This window comes from Leptonotus elevatus, chromosome 2, assembly GCF_054856555.1.
Source record: "Leptonotus elevatus isolate MCC_2025b chromosome 2, RoL_Lele_1.0, whole genome shotgun sequence".
Classification (NCBI taxonomy): Eukaryota; Metazoa; Chordata; class Actinopteri; order Syngnathiformes; family Syngnathidae; genus Leptonotus; species Leptonotus elevatus.
In genome coordinates, this window is record NC_141240.1 from 20,967,461 (window position 1) to 20,986,628 (window position 19,168).

The 19,168-nt window shown below is 39.6% G+C and overlaps 1 protein-coding gene across 12 annotated transcripts in view; it reads right to left on the reverse strand.

Annotated features, from left to right (window-relative positions):
• dmd (dystrophin) overlaps positions 1–17,916 on the reverse strand; it is a 139,065-nt gene extending 121,149 nt beyond the window's left edge. For 7 of the 12 annotated variants that reach the window (XM_086067209.1, XM_086067207.1, XM_086067203.1 and 4 more), the window contains exon 1: positions 17,528–17,914. In XM_086067209.1, the coding sequence (XP_085923335.1) occupies positions 17,528–17,609 (82 nt within the window). In that variant the 5' untranslated portion in view covers positions 17,610–17,914. Of the gene's footprint in view, positions 1–17,527 lie in introns of all 12 variants that reach the window. The other 5 variants (XM_086067208.1, XM_086067205.1, XM_086067204.1 and 2 more) reach the window with 2 other exon arrangements.
• Between the last annotated feature and the right edge of the window lie 1,252 nt (positions 17,917–19,168).

Here is a 19,168-nt window from a genome sequence, read left to right on the forward strand (position 1 = left end):
AATACTTCCCGAAAAGAAAATTGAACACCCCAAAATCCTGAAGTTTCTTCTATGACAAATGAGGGTTGCCAACATAATATTTAAAACATATTTTAAACATATTTAAAAGCTGAACATATAGACGAATCTGAGGGTGCTGAACTGCAAGTGCATGAGATTCATTGTAGTATTGCTAGCTTTAAAATAAATACATAAAAATAATAATAAAAAATGTATAGTGCTTTGGGGGACCAATTAGTAGCATTTCTGTGCAATTCAAAAGGAAACATATCGAGTCATTTGTGTTCCAAGCTTAGGCACGACGCGAATTTATCTCGTAAACCAAAGCACCAGTGTATTAAATGCAGGAGGAGAGGGGAAAGATGCAAGCGTGTCATTCCTTCAGGTAAAGGGTAAACAAGAGGAATGGCAGACAGGTGGTGGAGAGGCGCGCACGCCTGTTGCAAATGCACGCGCGCGCCGCATACAGAGGAATGTATCGCAGCGTGCCTGGCGCGCGTATATGGACTTTTATTCAAGAAGCGACTCGGACTCGTTTCGGAATTCGGTCAACTGCGCAGCAACAAATATCGGAAACCGGCATCCGAGCGGACTTTGTTGGACTCAAAATGACACGCGATGAGACGTCTTTTAACGTAAAAAGGTCGTACCTGGATAACGCGCAGCTCCAGCATGTCTCCAACATGTTATCCGTCTTGAATCCGGTCGAGCCGCTCAGCGGAAGCGAACAGGTGAACACCGGCCGTACTCCGAAAATGCGCTACCGTGCGGAAAATGCGATAATCCACTTCTGCGCAACGTCCGCGAGGTTGTGAAGAGGGGGACAAGTGGGAGTCAAGCAGCCCACTCGGTTCTCACAAACAGTCCCGCTGAAGTCCCGGCGCGGCTGACTCCTCCTCCTCTCTCTTTCTTTGGATTAGACGAGCTCTCCATCCCCGAGTCACTTTAAAGTTAAATAGGATTGGATGGCGGCCAAAGGAGAGTCCCAACAGATCCCCACACGCGAGTTGGCTAACAACTTTGGATCAGCAGCAATAAATTGGTTCACCTCCACGCACTCCCGCCCACCTGCTGCATATGCCAGCATTTTTTCCTTAGGATTCATGCATTATTCACTGAGAAACCTTGTATCCTGGCACATTAATCAGCACCAAAACGTAATGGGTTCTTCCTCAACACGCACCTCCCAGACACAAAGTTACAATATAGAATATTTAGAACATTCAGCTATTATTTTTTTTTCAAGGTCCTCTGCATGTATTATTTTAACATGAGCAATGCGTTAATCTGTATTGTAAGAAACAATGTCAGATTTCCTACACACACACACACACACACACACACACACACACACACACACACACACACACACACACACACACACACACACACACACACACACACACACACACACACACACACATGTTTTGGTTTTATAGGTTATGCTAAAATAAAGACAAATGAACCATGAATTAACATGAAGGACATTGTATCTATTTCAATTAGTTGTGTGTAGTGTTCACTACAACAACTTCACAAAGTTTTTCTTTCTTAATCATTTGGTGATTTCTTGAGTGTACATACTCATGTAACCTATTCTGAGGTCCAGAACTGTTTTATGATGGAGTAAATATTTTCAATCCATTCATTTTGTATACCACTTATCCTCAATAGGGTAACAAGTGAGCTGGAACCTACAGTATATCCCATAAATAAAGATGACTTGACTTGACTTTGGGTGATAGGCGTCGGCGTTACAGCCTGCCAGTACTCTCACAAATGCATCCATGTGCATAGCCAAAAATCCATCAAACAACTGTAACGGCAGAGATATTCTGATTTGATTTCTGGATTTAAAACTTAAATGCAGGACAGGCATCGAGCGCAAGGGTCAGAGCCGAGGTGACTTGATACCCAGCTGGCTCTGAAAAGTGTATTTTTAGTTTATGATTAGAACATCAGCTCATTTCCTGGGTCATCTGAAGCCTTGTTAATTGGCTGGAAAGCCAACATCAATCGGAGGAGCAGGAAGGAGAAGCAATTAACAGCCGTCTAAGCAACATTGTACTCTTCCTGTTACAGACCAGTATGGGCTGTTAGGCTGCAGTGCAGTTACATACAACAAATAGGGATTGCCAAAGGCTGCAAAAGTAATAACATTAGCATATTGGATTCATTTAAAAACAATTCATAGGTGTAATAACCCAATTAATTTTTTGGGGGTGAAATTATTTAGAAAGAATGACTGCCTTTAGTCCCAGTTTCCGCAAACAGTAGTTCCTATCAAATCAATACATTTCATGCAGGACACAATTTTAAGGCACTCTTTTAGGCTGGATTCCCCCTGCATGGTTCATGACACAATTCAGATAAATAAATAAAAAATCAATTAATTAATTTTGCTTTGAATTTGTTCAACAATCCGGATATGTGCCATGGCATCGTAAAACAAGGGGGGGAAAACGCAAACAAATGGAATCGGATCTCGTCAGATTGGTAGCAGCCGTCTTTGCGATACGCATCAGTTATCTGTAAACACAAAGATCGGACATACCCCGTTCATTGCTGCGAGTAATGGAGCAATCGATACTACCGTCTACCAGAAAATCCTGCAGTCTGGCCATCAGTTCGTGCCCTCAAACTCAAGCTCTCTTGGGTTATGCAGCAGGACAACAACTTGGGACATAACAGCAAGTCCACCTCTGGATAAATGAATAAATAAAGTTTTGGAGTGACCAAGACAAAATCCGCCAATTGAGATGTTGTAGCATGACCTCAAATGCTTGAAAACGCTGCAAAATGACTATTTTAAAACACTTCCACAATGAAGTGTGGGCTGAAGTCGACGCAAAAGACTCGTCAGTAGCTAGCTAGCTTTGGTTATTCCAATCGCTGCTCGTCTTAAACTATTCACACCGGCGGGAGCATGGGACTGGCAGCGTGAAACGAGGGCAGCAGCGCAAAGCCAAGCTCCATCTTACAAAAAACAACATCAAAAAATCTTTAGCCGTTCAACCCCGAGTGCACAGCAGTCTTTCGGGCTTTAATATGCTATAATGACCCCACGAGAGACATTGGTACATTATGATTATACACTGCTTAATCAGAACCGCTTGTGTCAACTTCCTGTTTGCCAAGACAAGCACAACAACAAGCGACTGCCTGTTCCATCATACCCAGCAGCTGAGAAAAGCTCCGTTTGGCACCAGCTACCATATGTCATTACTCACAAGCGTCATTAAAGAGCCTCCATTTGTCAGCCAGGGTTTAGAAATGCCAGGCTTTCCCGCCCACGCATTGGCTGCAGGATGCCGGGACCCCATTGTGAACTTGGAATTGGTCCTGTTCCCAGTGCATTCATGTATGTGTTCATTAGAAGACTAGACAGACAACGGGCCGTCTTTCAATATCACTTTCATTTAGAAAATCAATATCCATGAATGTCCACTATGCAGCACTTCATTAGCTACACATGCACACTAATGTGATTCAACACAAAGATTTGACATTAACAAAGCTAACAATGCTCAGTTACACTATGAGTTGTTGTGTCCTTTGAAACTTGCATACATACGTTGGAACCTCAATTGTAGAGTACCTTTTGAAGTTTATTAGCTCCAAAATTGACTGCAAATCCCCCACACAGCACCGTCAGTAGACTTGCAGTCGGTTAGAGCAGGCAAAAATAAATAAATAAATCTAGGGCTACTTTACCATCAAAGAGAATCTATAGACATACATGGCGGCCGGCCATCTTAGTAGGGGAGGCTGTACCATCAAAGATAATGCAAAATATGGACAATAGCTTAGCATCGCCATTAGCACACAGCTCTATGGTTGCTTTTTTTTGTTTTTGTTTTTGTCAGGTCCTCCAACGACATCTAATGGTAACGGAGGTGAAAAAAGGAAGCGGACATTATGGCTCATGAACACAACCATTATCCTCCCCTTCAAGCAGTGCATGGTAAGATCGGATAAACGTTAAACTTTTCAATGAGTTTCAAGCTTTTTTTATATATATATATATTAACAATTATTGTGTAATGTAAAGGGAATTGTGAAGCTACAAAAAAGTATACATTTACAAAACAATAATATGTACCTTATTGGGTGTTTTTTTTGCTGATCATTTTGTACCCGATTTGGCCACTTAAGGGCAGTGTGGTTCCGCACGTTCTGATACACTGTTAAGTTATGCCGGTGAGTAATGTTAAGATGCTTCTCTGTATACATTCTTGAAGCGTTTTGTATGAATAGCTGTTCTTTTGGGTGATAAAAGTGCCGCGAGTAGCGCGCTAAACAGCATTAGCGAGTCAGACTGAAGTAGATCATGATGATTCTTTGAACATCTATAAATGAAGCAGAAATCATTGTCAATCAAATAATTTTGAATCAAACATCAATTCTGAATCGACCCAAAAATCTCAATCGAATCGAATTGAGAGACAGTCAAAGATTCACACCCCTAATGAAAAGACAATATTAGAAAGAGCTCTTAGGGTAATGCAGTGGTTTGACAACACATCTTGGATTTGTTCAAATGTAACGCAAATGCCCACATCGCTCCTGTCGTGCCCTTTAAAGAAGAGACATTAGGGTATACATTTTCGTTACGATAGGGGAATCAGTTACCATGTTTTTAGAAACAGTGTCATGCTTTCATCAAAATACCCCTAGGATCAATAATTGCAGCACTTTTAACTTTTCTTCAGAGAGGAAATCAAATCTGCCTGTTTTGATGGGGCGGTCACTGCTCTCCCCGCCCCCATTCAGATACATTTATTATATATATTTTTTAAATACTTTAAAAAAAATTCGGCTTTACCCAAGAATTGGAAATGTATTAAGGGGTAACTGAAAATTGAATACTGAATATCACTTGCCCGGAATCCAAACCAGCCCAGACAACAAATGTTGATGCCTTTCGCTTACTAGTTATTTAGGCAGCTTAATAAAGCCTTAACTATGTGGTTGGCTGACTAATGGCTGAGAAAAAGCTTGATTAGATATGCAGCACAGCCTGCATTTTATAATGGTATCGCCAACAATCAGGTTAATTTAATCGTGGCTGCCAAAATCATGATCCCGATTAAAATTAAATTAATTGTGCAGTCCTAATCTCAAGACGCCACTGAATTTGAGGAAACCTAGCCAAATACCAAATGTTAGATGCACTACATACTGTTTAAAAGAACAATGCATCACAGTCTAGTCACTAAGCGCAGCACAAACTCTATCCCAATCTCTGAAACACACGCACACACACACACACACACACACCCCCCCCCCCACACACACACACACACACAGACACACAAACGCAAGCTCCTCTTGTTCACGCTCTCTTACTCGCTCTTGCAATGGAAAACTGAAGCAATTTGCAGGCTATTAAAATAATTTATTACAATTCTCAATATTCCCTTAATTAAAATTCACTTATCGCTGTTGGGGACTCAGGAGCTCAGCCATTAAGGAGACAGTTTCCCTATAGGTGTGTGTACGTGTGCGCGTGTGTGTATGTTTATTTCCGAATGCACCAATGTTATTTGATGACTCTAAATTGCCCGTCAGTAGGAATGTGCATGTGAGGTGTTATCTATATGTGCCCTGTGATTGACTGGCAACAGTCCAGGGGGTGCAGTGTCTCTTGCCCAAAAGCAGCTGTGATGGCCGCTTTCTGGGATAAAAAGTAAAAAAAAATTTTTTTAAATGGCGGTTGGATAGTTTACATAAAAAGAAGAGGATAAAGTATTTTCCTTGCCCTATTTTCAACTGATCTTCAGTAATGTTTGCTTTAACTTGTGCACTATAAAAATGATTCATTTGAAACGGTGTTCCGAGTAGCGTTGCAGTTGAGACTTTTGATTTATTCATCTATCAATCGTGCATCAAACAAAGTTGAACTGGAATGAACTGCCAACTGATGAAGTCACATCAAAGTGCGAGGCTCAAGATCTTAAAGAGCAAAAAATATTGAACCGAGCCTATTACATATTCGTAGCTGATGGGTCTGTTTATGATTACATTTTAAACCTTTACAATGTGTTCCCTTACCACTCTATAAATAATGACACAGGCACATTTGGCGATAGAAATTTCTATTTCCAAAACACATTTCAGGGCGAGGTACCTGGGTTGCTACGGGATCACTAAATTGCCTCCAGGCTCCAGTTGCTAGGGCATCTTTATTGTGTGGTTAAAGCATGTACTGTATGTTGCCGCTCTAGGTGGAGTGATTTAGAATGAGAGCAATGACAAGACACCCTGGGGACCACTGGGAAATGTGTACTCTTCTAATAATATGCAGAAAAACAAACAAAAACAAAACACACACTACGCTAGTTCAAATGTGCCTGACAGGTGAAGATGCTGGAGTCTTTTCAAATTACTCAATAAGATAATACATTGAATTAATGGAGAGAGAGGAAAGGTGATGTCCAAACAAATCCTCATTTAAATTTGCATTTACTACGGTGGCATAAAAGTCATTTTTAAACTAGTCAAGGGGGCCATGTAGCAAAACGACCCCCACCCCCCACCCCATGCTGTTTTTAAAGAGCCTGTAAACTGAATTCAGAGATTTGTTTCTTTGTACATTGTTGGAAGATAATTGCTGTAAATGTGCAAAGACTAAGAACTATGTAATACTAACTAAGTTGTGGAGATAAGATGGTAAAACTGTTTTTCAACATATTGACATACAGTTAGCGAGCTAGCTGGCTACAACCTGAAAATACATTTTCCCTTCAGATAGTTCGCTGGCGTGGACACTTTAGTGTCCCTCGTTGTCTTAACAGGATTATGAACAACACTAGTCTGTGGTGTCAAATTTAGAAGACATTTGTTTTCATTTCACAGGCACTTTAGGTAACACCTAAAGGTGGTTTGAAATGAAAGGTAGTTCCAGTACAATTCCAACTACTATCTGGGAAGTGGTTTCCAGCACTGAAATCTTGGGTGTATTACAAACATTAGAAGAACTAAAGAGTAGCACTTAACTGACAAAACAAAAGTTCATAAACATGTGAAATATAAGAAACACCGCATGTGTAATCAGAGGGTGTTAGATTGAAAACCTTTTGCAGACCAAATCATGTGAATTGTCACTGATTGCTTCTGAGCACTTTTAAGCACAAGCATTTCTAATAGGAAGGAGAAATTTGGTGAGGCACTAATCATACACATCAACCACGTATCAGGAAGCCTACAGTAGAACTTTGATTTACTGTCAGATGTGCTAATTGTGATGTGCGCCTTCTTTAATAGAATTTTATATAATAATATAAAGAAGTCATCTGAAATGCGACGCAAGCCCTTGTGGCAGGAAAAGTGAGTGGAGCCAGATTGGCTAATTAAAATTGGCCTTAATTGAGTTACACCTTTGCCTGGGTGAAATTAAATCTAATTAAATAACAACCACCAGACGTGAATCATTGGGTGCTTTAGTATTCTTCAACTTATTTACCAGATACCAGCAGACATGTTCGCCGCATACAGATGGATTACGGATGTGCATGAGCAATTCCCAGGGTTTGTGTTATGTGGGAGCTAAGGCTGCAGTTTCTGAATATTTTTAAGTATGCTATCAATTAATCGAGTAATTGGATTAAAATATATATATTTTTTTATTATTAAACACATTAACATGTGCATGTGAAGTCCAGATATTATTTTGTCCACTTGGTCCCCTGCTGCACATTCTACTGTAGTATCCGTGTCGAGACCTGGCCTGGTGAGTGATGTGGGTGTCAACAAATGAGAATGTAGAGTTGACTGGCAACTAATTTCTAGTGCGTAACATGCAGCTGCCCAGAGGCAGAGATTTAGTTTCAACCTTTGTTGTAGTCAAATTGTTTGATTTACCGTTGACGCCCTACATGGGAGCCGATTCCCAACGAAGCGGACCCAAGCAGCCCATGACGAGGCTTCATCCATCCCATTGTTCCATCAGTTGGTGAATGTGTGTGTTCTATTCTAGTGCTCATCTTCTTCATTTTCCAATTTTAACAACCTACATTGCATTGCCCTTCTCACGCTTTGAATATCAAATGAGGACTGAGAATAGCCTTCCTGTAGCTCTTGCGTTGGCTTCGTCTCATATTGAGGGACCAAAATTGCCTCTTTTTTTTTTCCTACCCCAATTTCTGACAGTATCAGGTCAGGTTCTTGACATCACAGAAGATGAAGAGGTCACCTAGCTACCATGCCGTGACAACTTCCCGATGCATCATTTAACTGGTCAGTCTCACCAAAGAGTTGGAAAAGTTATTTTTAAAAAGGTGTCATTTTTCGTCCTGGTTTCCCGTCTCAGTCTTCAAGGAGGGTCCCTGTCTAATTTGGAGGCGTGGAGGGTGCAGTGGTTGTGCTAGAATGTAATCTACATGCTAATTATAATTCCAGGCTAAAGCGTGGCCATGCTGCTGCTCCTCTGAGCTCAAAACTAAACCCAGAGGCTGGTGGGAGAATGAGTGTACTGGAACTGGAGAGTGATTACTGATTACTATAAGACTCGCCCTGCATATGAACAGTTATTAAGTGCAATCAGAGCCTGTCCCTGTGTATCTCTCAGCACTTACTCTCTCATCTTTGTGACAACCCCACTCATTTGTTCATGTCTTGATTACTCTTCAGAGGCGTAGCCAGAAATTTTTAAGTGGGGTGGCCGGGGTGACATTAAAATAATAAATAAATAAGTGAAAATAAAAACAAGTTAAAAAAATGTAATTCAAAAATTACATACAAAAAATACATATAAATGGAAATAAAAACAACACAAATATAGATATACAATATAAATAAATACATAAATAAACAAACATAGGTAAAATACAAAAATAAATAAACAAGACTCAACTAAAAAATAACTATAAAAATAATTGTGAAAATATTTTTTTTTAATAAATTTAAACATCAATAAATGAATAAAAAAGCTATGCTCTCATATTTATTTATTTCATGCTTTTGTATTTAACTTTTGAATTATATTTTTATATCTGTTTTTATTTACGTTTTTATTTATTTAGGCATTTTTGGTCCTTCATACAGGTGTTCAAGCACGTATGTGTACATTTGCATACTTTTAAACCCCACTGTAACCGATAAGTCTTTTTTTTTATGATGCCACTCATAATCAGGATTTCATGAAATAAAATTTACACATATCCAGAACCTTGCTCAGCACACACTCATAATAAATGCAAGAACACATCTAATTAAACAGCAACATTTAGCTGAGCTAAATTGACTAGATAATGCAATTTGTCACCATTGCTTTGCTTTTGTGTACTATCTCTTAGTCTACTTCTATCTCACGCACTGATTTCCTAGCTAACAGTCAAATAGCGTGATCAGTTGTCAATTCTAAACGTTGCATTTTACTTACCGGTAGGTTTGTTCCTGCTTGCGTTATGAACATGTTGAGCAAGGTTGTGGATATGTGTGCATTCTGTTTCATGAAACAATGACTGATGGTATGATAAACAATGACTTCCAGCCATGTTGTTTGTGTGTTAAGGTTCATTCTTTACAAACGACAGATTATTTTACAGTTTGTATTCAGATCAATTGTATTTTTTTTCTCTTCACATATATAGTTAATATAAATGATTTGTGGCAGAGTATCAAGGGGTCAAAGAATATTGCATTTCATCCATGTGAATACGGCAGGAAATTCATATCAAAATGTTCCCCTAAATGTGGGCTGGCCACCATGTAGCCCCGCCCCTGTTCAGTTTAAACTGGTTACTACATGCTTGGATTTTGAGGGCTTCCGTAAAGGCACAGAAAAATATCAAACATGTCATTGAGTCGACAAGTTGGTTTCTGGTTTTCACATGAACAAGCTGAATAAGAGGGTAGTAGGAAGCTTGAAATTATTGCTATACACAAGCCTCTGAGAATCGCCCCATCTGTCCAGTTTATGAAGTACCACCTTTTCTTTCTTCTTTTTTTTCCATATATTTGATGATTGTCAAGCCTGACACGTCTCCCAATTTTCTCATAGAAGAACCGATGAGCAGCTCATTCTTTTTGCCGAGTTCAGCCTGCTCATCTCCACATCAGCCATTCAAACCTTCCACCTCGATCTGCCCTCCAGCCATCTGTCTCATTTCTCTGAGTCGTTCCTTCAATCCCGCCTTTCCCTCACTTCAATTGCATCTTCTGAATCATTGCTCCTCGTCCATGTTTGTTTTTCATTAGCCTTGAAAATCCCATTCAATGTCGAAAGAGTGCTGCTGACAATGGTTTAATAACATGATGCAGAGGCTGAATGAAAACAGGACAAATGCGCAGGAGCTAGAAGCAATAAGAAAAACAAATTGGTATGAAAGCAAGAGAGGCAGAAGGTGACAAAAGGGTGAGGAGTGCAAATGAATGACAGGAAAATTAAGTAACTAAAGCTCACCTCATTACATGAAACTGGCCAACTGGAAGGCGTACCTGCTGACACCAATCAGCATTTTCTATCAGATAATAGAGCCGTGGTTTCATATTTGGCGAATGACACCTGGCCGGTATCAGATTATGATATATAACCATGAGCAAAAAATATCACAGTCTTGCAATTACAGCTCTAAAATGTTTTCTTTTCAAATGTTTGGATGAATACAACAACGTTCTTTATTGAAGGGGCACAAGATGATGTTAGTCATGCAAATTTTCCATGGTATCAGCCTTGGTGGCAACTTTGTTGTGCTTATTAAATCAATTGGAGACACGTTAACTCTCATAGGCGCTTCTTATGAATCCCACTGAGTTCTAGGCAGGACAGTGGGACACGCCCAGCTGCAATATGATTGGCCTATATGATTTAGCCAATCACGTTTCAAAAACGGTATGTTCTTCTTATTGATGGGTTTGGGATCCTATATAATCCAAAACGTCAGCCTGAGCTTTTCCCACCAAAGTCTTGTCATTAATTACAGCAGCAGAGGGGACTCATCGGCAGCCAAAAACTAAATGATTAAAAATCAAAGGACACATATATACCCACTCACATCCACACCTCATGACAATTTAGTCATCAATGAATCCAATTTTTGGAAAGTGGGTGTGTAAACTACATAGGCCCAGATTTGAACCACCAATTTCAGAGCTGTGAGGCAGATTTTCTAACCACTATTCATGCCACCCTGTAGTAATTCAATTTTATAAATTGGATAAAAGATACAATAAAAAAAAGTTTTATGTGTACACTTAACATTATTTTAAGATATTAAACAATTGTTAATTAGAATTAATTAATGATTGAATTATTTAAATTGTATATACAGTATAAATATATATTTTTTTTTTATTATTATCATCATCGCTTTTTTCACAGTCTTTGCCAGTGTTCCTTTTGTGCATCAGCCCGGTGCAAACCATGCATCTCGGGCGTCAGTCACTCAAGTCAGCACTTTTCTGAGGATTCGCGCAGATCCCAGCATGCAGATCTTTTGAATCTCTGTCATAGTAGCTCTCTCTGATACTTTCATTACGTTTTCTACCATACTCTTCTTTACTGTACCAAGTGCACCAACAACCACCAGGATCATTACGGTTTTCATATGCCACATTCTCTGTATTTCTAGTTCTAAGTCTTTGTTATTATTATTATCCATCCATCCATTTTCTAAATCGTTTGTCCTCACAATGGTTGCGGGGGGCGCTGGCGCCTATCCCACCTGGTTTCGGGCAGTAGGCGGGGTACATCCTAAACCGGTCGCCAGCCAATTGCAGGGCACACAGAGACGAACAACCATCCCCACTCACAATCAAACTTATGGACAACTTGGAGTGTTCAATTAACCTGCCATGCATGTCTTTGGAATGTGGGAGGAAACCGGAGTACCCGGAGAAAACCCGGAGAAAACATGCAAACTCCACCAAGGAAGGCCGAAGCCCGGACTCGATCTCACGTCCTCTGCACTGGGAGGCGCACGTGCTAACCAGTCAGCCACCATGCCGTAGTAGTAGTAGTAGTAGTAGTAGTAGTAGTAGTAGTAGTAGTAGTAGTAGTAGTAGTAGTAGTAGTAGTAGTAGTAGTAGTAGTAGTAGTAGTAGTAGTAGTAGTAGTAGTAGTAGTAGTAGTAGTAGTAGTAGTAGTAGTAGTAGTAGTAGTAGTAGTAGTAGTAGTAGTAGTAGTAGTAGTAGTATAAAAAAGTAGTTCAGGTATTTCAAATATACATTTTAAAAATGTTCCTTTCCTTTTTCTTTTATAATTATTTTCCCCTTAACCTGGCCCATATATCCTGTCAAAACAATAGTTTGTCCAGCCCTATGTTTACAGGATTCTTCTCAAACTTTTCTACTGAACACATACACAGTGGTTGTTGGCCAAAGGACTGTGCTGCCATCTTCTGGCCCAAAAATGCCATTACTGGCTCACAGCTAAAATCACGTTATCTTTTATTTGATTAGTTTATATTGCCGGGTGGAGTCACATGTTATTTGCTATAATTTCCTAGTCGATGTGAGCAGGGAGAGGGGTGGTCCCATAGTCTAGAAAGCAAACGAGGCAAATATGGCCATCTCTCTCACAGGATCGTGTAAACACAATTAATCAAATTGTGATTTATCAAACGATACATGATTTGCCTAAGAGTAACTCATACAATGTGGAATGTTACAGATTGGAGGGGGCTAGGCTTGAGACATGCAGCAGCGGCTTGATATAGAAACCAAATTCCAACCTGGGTGGTCAAAGATTAAATAGGGAGGGGCAGAAAACATCACATAGGATTACTGTACATTCTATTTCTTCTGTCATAATGAATGCACAATTAGCCAATTAACCATTCAGAGCAGGAAATGGGATGCATCGGAAGTGTATGGGACATGAGCAAGATGATGGTGCGGGACTTGGAAAAAGAAAAAACGGGAAGGGAGAGAACATGACATCTGACACCCACACCAGCAGCCCAACAAGCCAGCTGACTGCTATTTCCAGCATGAGATGACCCACCAGCTGTAGTTTGGGAGGTAGGGGGTGATGGTGTGAGAGAGAGAGAGAGAGAGAGAGAGAGAGAGAGAGAGAGAGAGAGAGAGAGAGAGAGAGAGAGAGAGAGAGAGAGAGAGAGAGAGAGAGAGAGAGAGAGAGACCCTCTACTTTGTTGGAGCTCGCCCATCAGTACACCATTCAAGGACATTCAGTCTTTACAAGTTCTAAAAGAGGACCTCGAGCCTCATCTCATCACTATGTGACAAATTCAGCGTCCACTCAAACATCACAACACTAGTTTAGCTGCTTCCCAAATGCTTTTACAGTATTCAATACAACAAATGGGATTTTAGTCAAGAGCACAGACATTTGCCAAATCCGAAGTTCATTCCAAACTTCCACTAGCGCACGCACTCATTAACAAAATTTTGACATAATCTGACACCTCAACCTTTACGGGAAAATGTCTCTTCATGTATAAACAAACAATGTCCAAACAGTCACTATGTTTTTTTTTTCAGTTTCATTTCAGATATCATTCATACAGAAGTGAAGCCATCAGCATGTGACAGCTTTGGCTGTGCGGTTTTTGAGTGCATACTGTATCCTTCCCTTGCCCATGGCTCGCCAAATGCGCAGCATTGGTTGGAGCAGAGTTGTAAAATTGCCGCCTGGCAAGAAGTCTCTCAGTCTCCGACTGCATTTCAGTGCCAGTTTGAGAAGCTTTATGGCTGACGCACTGTTCAAACGTTCAACGCTATCCATAACAAATTTTCTCGAAACAGAATCTGCTCATTACAAAAAAAAGAAGGCACTGGCTGGCCTGCTACCAAATGAAAACGCCAAACTCTTTGAGCAGGCGTCCACCAAAAGTCTATCTGGAGGACTGCACTGGAACTCAATCGACAAAAGGTCCATTCAGTAGATGTTTCCAAGAATCACACAGTTTTATCTCGACGGACTTCAGATTATTCAAAGGCTTCAAGCACAAGATTAAGATGCACAACCGCCACAAGTCACATGTAAAGCTATCACTAGTCCAAAGCGTCTGCTAAATCGAGCTTTTGTTGATGCCAAGTCCCAGTGCAGCACTCCAGATAGATTTTCACTGGCTTTGCCCAAACACCTGCTCTAAGAGTTCGGTGTTTTCGTCAGTGGCGGTCATCCTCGTCATCCTCTGCGTAGGTTGTCAAGAACAGATCCTTGACATGGACCATGTATATTGTAGGCCTATTATGTGTTAGAGTTAGAGCAGTCCGATGGCCATAAAGCTTCTCAAACAGACACAGAACTAAAATCGGGGTGGATGGCAGTTTTTCATCAAGGCCGCGGAAAACACTGCAACGTCGAAAGCTGTCAAATGATGTCCTTGCGTTTGTCCAAATGAACAAAAATAAAGTCTATGTATAGTGACTTTAGAGAGACGCTGTGAACATCTCAAAATGTTTTGTTTACAAGTGAGTAGAATTTGGAACGCCATTCACTCATTCACTGCCATTGACGGCTATAGACGTCAAAAATTCATTTGAACTATTTCTATGAGTTTAACTTTTTTTTTCACTTTTGTTAACAAGAGTATGAAAACCTAGAAAAAAATTATTGTACATTTAGAACATATAAAATTTGTGATTAATTGTGAGTTAACTATTAAAGTCATGCAATTAATTACAATTAAAAATTGTAATCACCTGCCGCCCCTCATTTTCAACAATCTATTATTTTCTTTAAAAAAAAAAAGAAAAAAGATTATTTTAAAAAATTCTAGGTTTTAATACTCTTGTCAACAAAAGTGGAATAAAATATATAACTAATAGAAATAGTTCAAATGGATTTTTGACGTGTATAGGCGTCAAGGGCAGTGAATGAGTTAAGTATCAGAAAGTGCAACAGAAAAAAAAAAAAAAAAAAAAGGACTCCTTGTCCTACAGTATGTTAGGGAGCAATGTATGGAGGTAAATTTGGTGCAAAACTAACTTGTGCAAAAAATTTGTACCTGTAGAAAAAAGTCTAAATTTGTATCTGTAAAAGTCGTGATTTGTATCTGTAAAAAAAATGTGTGCCTGTAAAAAAAAAATTTGTGTCTGTAAAAGAAATTTGTACCTGTAAAAAAAAAATGTGTATGTGTAAAACAAATTTGTATCTGTAAAAACAAATTTGTACCTGTAAAAGTCATGATTTGTATCTGTACAAAAAAAAATTCGTACCTGTATTAAAAGTATAAATTTGTATCTGTAAAAGTTGCGATTTGTACCTGTAGAAATGACAACTTGTAGTCAAAGAAGTCGCCACTAGGAGTCACAAGTGGGTTTTCTGCTGCTGTACTGTGACGTGAGTTTTGCCCCAATTGTTGCGCTACAAATGTAGCAAAACTAATTTGTACTTGTAGAGCGCCTGATTTGTACTTGTAAAGAAGGGGGCGGGCTCTGGTGCAATGAAGGGTTGTTTTGACCAATCAAGTGAGAAGGATTTGAGCGGATTGGAGCGCAACCTCATTGGTTTAGCGAACGACGGTGGCGGGACTCGCGGAAGGATACAAGCAGGACACATCGTCGCCAACCAACATACATATTAAGAATACTTCAGTCGACTGAAGTATTCTTCCTCAACATACATATTAAGAATACTGAAGTATTCTTCCTCAACATACATATTAAGAAGTATTCTTAATATGTATGTTGGTTGGCGACGATGTGTCCTGCTTGTATCCTTCCGCGAGTCCCGCCACCGTCGTTCGCTAAACCAATGAGGTTGCGCTCCAATCCGCTCAAATCCTTCTCACTTGATTGGTCAAAACAACCCTTCATTGCACCAGAGCCCGCCCCCTTCTTTACAAGTACAAATCAGGCGCTCTACAAGTACAAATTAGTTTTGCTACATTTGTAGCGCAACAATTGGGGCAAAACTCACGTCACAGTACAGCAGCAGAAAACCCACTTGTGACTCCTAGTGGCGACTTCTTTGACTACAAGTTGTCATTTCTACAGGTACAAATCGCAACTTTTACAGATACAAATTTATACTTTTAATACAGGTACGAATTTTTTTTTGTACAGATACAAATCATGACTTTTACAGGTACAAATTTGTTTTTACAGATACAAATTTGTTTTACACATACACATTTTTTTTTTACAGGTACAAATTTCTTTTACAGACACAAATTTTTTTTTTACAGGCACACATTTTTTTTACAGATACAAATCACGACTTTTACAGATACAAATTTAGACTTTTTTCTACAGGTACAAATTTTTTGCACAAGTTAGTTTTGCACCAAATTTACCTCCATAGCAATGTAATATGTGTACAATGCAGCCACTTCTTGACAGACGTGCATGGCTCGTGTCCTCTGGAGACATAAATCATGTTGTTGCTATTTCAGTCTAAACACTTGGGAGACATGAATGTAAATTCTGTCTTCGTTTTCATCTTGACTAAACAAACCTATTGCACCACTACAGTGATCCGACTTTCCTGCAGACATTTTGAGCCCCCCCAAAAAAGACCAAAAGCAATACTGTTTTAAATGTTTTTGTGTATCACAACAAACTGTACACGGAACAAAGTAAGGCATAAGGATGCCAGTATGCGTACATACAGTATATTACATCTGCAATTTTTATGTATTCAAATTACACTAAATCAATCAACACTGGACTAGATCTAGAGCTAGTTGTAATGAATTGAATGAAATAACTGGATTCAATCAAATCAGATTGTACTCGACTGAAAATCCTAAATATAAAAACGACATACTAATTCTTAAGTGACTCAAAACAATAAGGAATGTGTTCTCACGTGAGCTCAAAGGCAATCAGGTGACCTCACAATCTCCAAGCTGAAAACAACTAATGATGTCACAGAAATGCCATCAGGGTCACATCATGAACAAAAGGAGAGAAAAAAGCAAAGCAAGCAAAGTGCATTGTAGGATTTGTAGGATCTCCGTACTTAAGCGAGACAAAATGAGAGACGTTAACTGTTGTTATGGTCTTGATTGACGGCCATATTGGAGGGGTGTGATAAGAGATAAAAACTGATTTGGTAAGATATTAAGTAAAATATTCCCAATTAATGACCTTATTTAGGTTGTTTTTTTTATGTTGTCAAGTATAAGATATTGTGACATCTTAGAAAAACTGCTTCTGGCATACAAAAATTCTCTAATCTGAACACATTGAAAGCATAAAAGTTAAGACAATGTGTGATTTTTTTTTAAAAACATACAAAATTTAACTTTTTTTTATTCTTCTCGGTATGGAGACTATGCAGATTAATGAAAGATGGTAACAATTTTGTGCAATTTTTTAAAATTGTGACAAGTTGTCAAAACTTGTATATAATTGACAGTAAAAAAAATGTTTTTTACCTTTGCACTCTGTGAACATTTCTTATAGTTTATTAAGTACTGCCGCAAGAGTTGAATCAGTACTTCTACTTTTACCAGAGTATTTTCTGTACTGTACTTCTTATCTACAGTGTGAGTACTTTTGCCACCACGGATTTTCTATAAAATAGTGCGTTGTTGTTGTTTTAAATGGTAAAGTTGTTGTCGACTTGTATTTATTTACCTTCTCACACGCACACAAAGTTATTTTGACCTACCAGATCGACACTTGATGATTTCTCCAAACTCGTCCTCCAGCACCTCGTCGCAATAGTCCTCGGGTCGCACACCCTCCGCCATGAGTCCACAGGGAAACCGGGTCTAAAATGTACCGTTAGGAGGATAATCCAAAGGGGAGCTGGAAGGACCAAAGACTTCAGAAGCGGCAGCCACAGACTGGAAGCGGGAGCCCAACTCCAGCCAAGGCGAGGACGACGGCGGCTGAGAAGTCGCTGTCAGGGGAGACGGATGCAAGCAGGTGTGCGGACGAGGGAGTGGGGTGGAGGGGGGTCGTCGCCGGAGCATTCCCATCTCGAAATAGTAAGTTGTCTGGCAGTTCTTGTCGGCAGACGCCATGCGTAAAAGCCACCACACCCAGACGCGCCGCCAGAATATTATTTCCGGGGTTCGCAACATTGCAGGTCAAGTAGTAAGTACATCTTAATTGTCACCATGACGTCACACGTACTTCCGGGTGGCAAAAGATCAAGCGTAGGAACAACTGCTCCGTGTGCAGACAGTGGACTCCCGTTATTCGCGGTGATGGGGCCCGCAAATAGCGGAAATCCGCGTATAATTGACGCCCATTTATTATTATTATTATTATTATTATTATTATTATTAATTTGGTGAACATCTCATATTGTATAGGGGGTCTTGAATTTACGACAGTTCCCTTCTAAAAGTGGTGATGTAACCCGAATTTGTATGCTGGAATGCACTGTAGTGAAGTCTATCACAATAAGCTATCCTAACACAGTGTAAAAGTCAAAGTTATGTTTTAATATTTGTAAAACACTTGTAGGTCATAAACGTAAAGCAATTGACAATTCCGAACATCCGGGCATTTCTTATATATCCACAATGCAACACTTCATTTTCCACGGCGTACTGTATTGTTTTTGCCTGCTGGCATACAAACCAGGCACGTTATTTTAGTCAAAAACATTTTATCACATTTTCAAATTAAAATAATCTTCACCAATCAAATTACAAGTTCGATCCAAAGTCCAATGCTTTTCAATTGACGCAGGGGGTCATTTAACAGAGGATAACTGCTGCATTCGAGGGAAGTAGGAAATTGGAATTATCCCACTCGGATTGTGTCAGTAACGACCTCAAAGCATTCGAGGCAAATGAAAATACAAGACATATGTTCACGTGTCACAACGTGATTTGAAAAGGCGGTGTTAACCACAACAACAACGAATTTATCTGAATCAGCCATCTATGTTGTTTACATTTGCTTCAAACACTTTGAGCGCAGAAATGGGCCACTTCGAGTATGATAAATCCGACTTCAAACCCTCCTCCGATATCATCATAAGACCGCCATTTTGACTTGTAATGTAATTTCGGAATTGTCAATTACTGCAATTGAAATACATTATGTACGGCAGTAGATGAGCATGCATTGATTGTTGTACGTTATGCAGCACTGTCTGTTAGTGGTTGAAAATACTGTAATGCAGTACACTAACTGCCAGGAAGACCATTCTTAAACTGAAACTTGAGTCAGAGTACAGCAAGAATACCGTACATGCCGATTGAGGTAATGTTTATTTTGAGATCCCAGTCAGACAATTTTATAGGTCCCGAATTACACATTAGGAAAGATGAGGTCTGGAGTTTATGGAAAC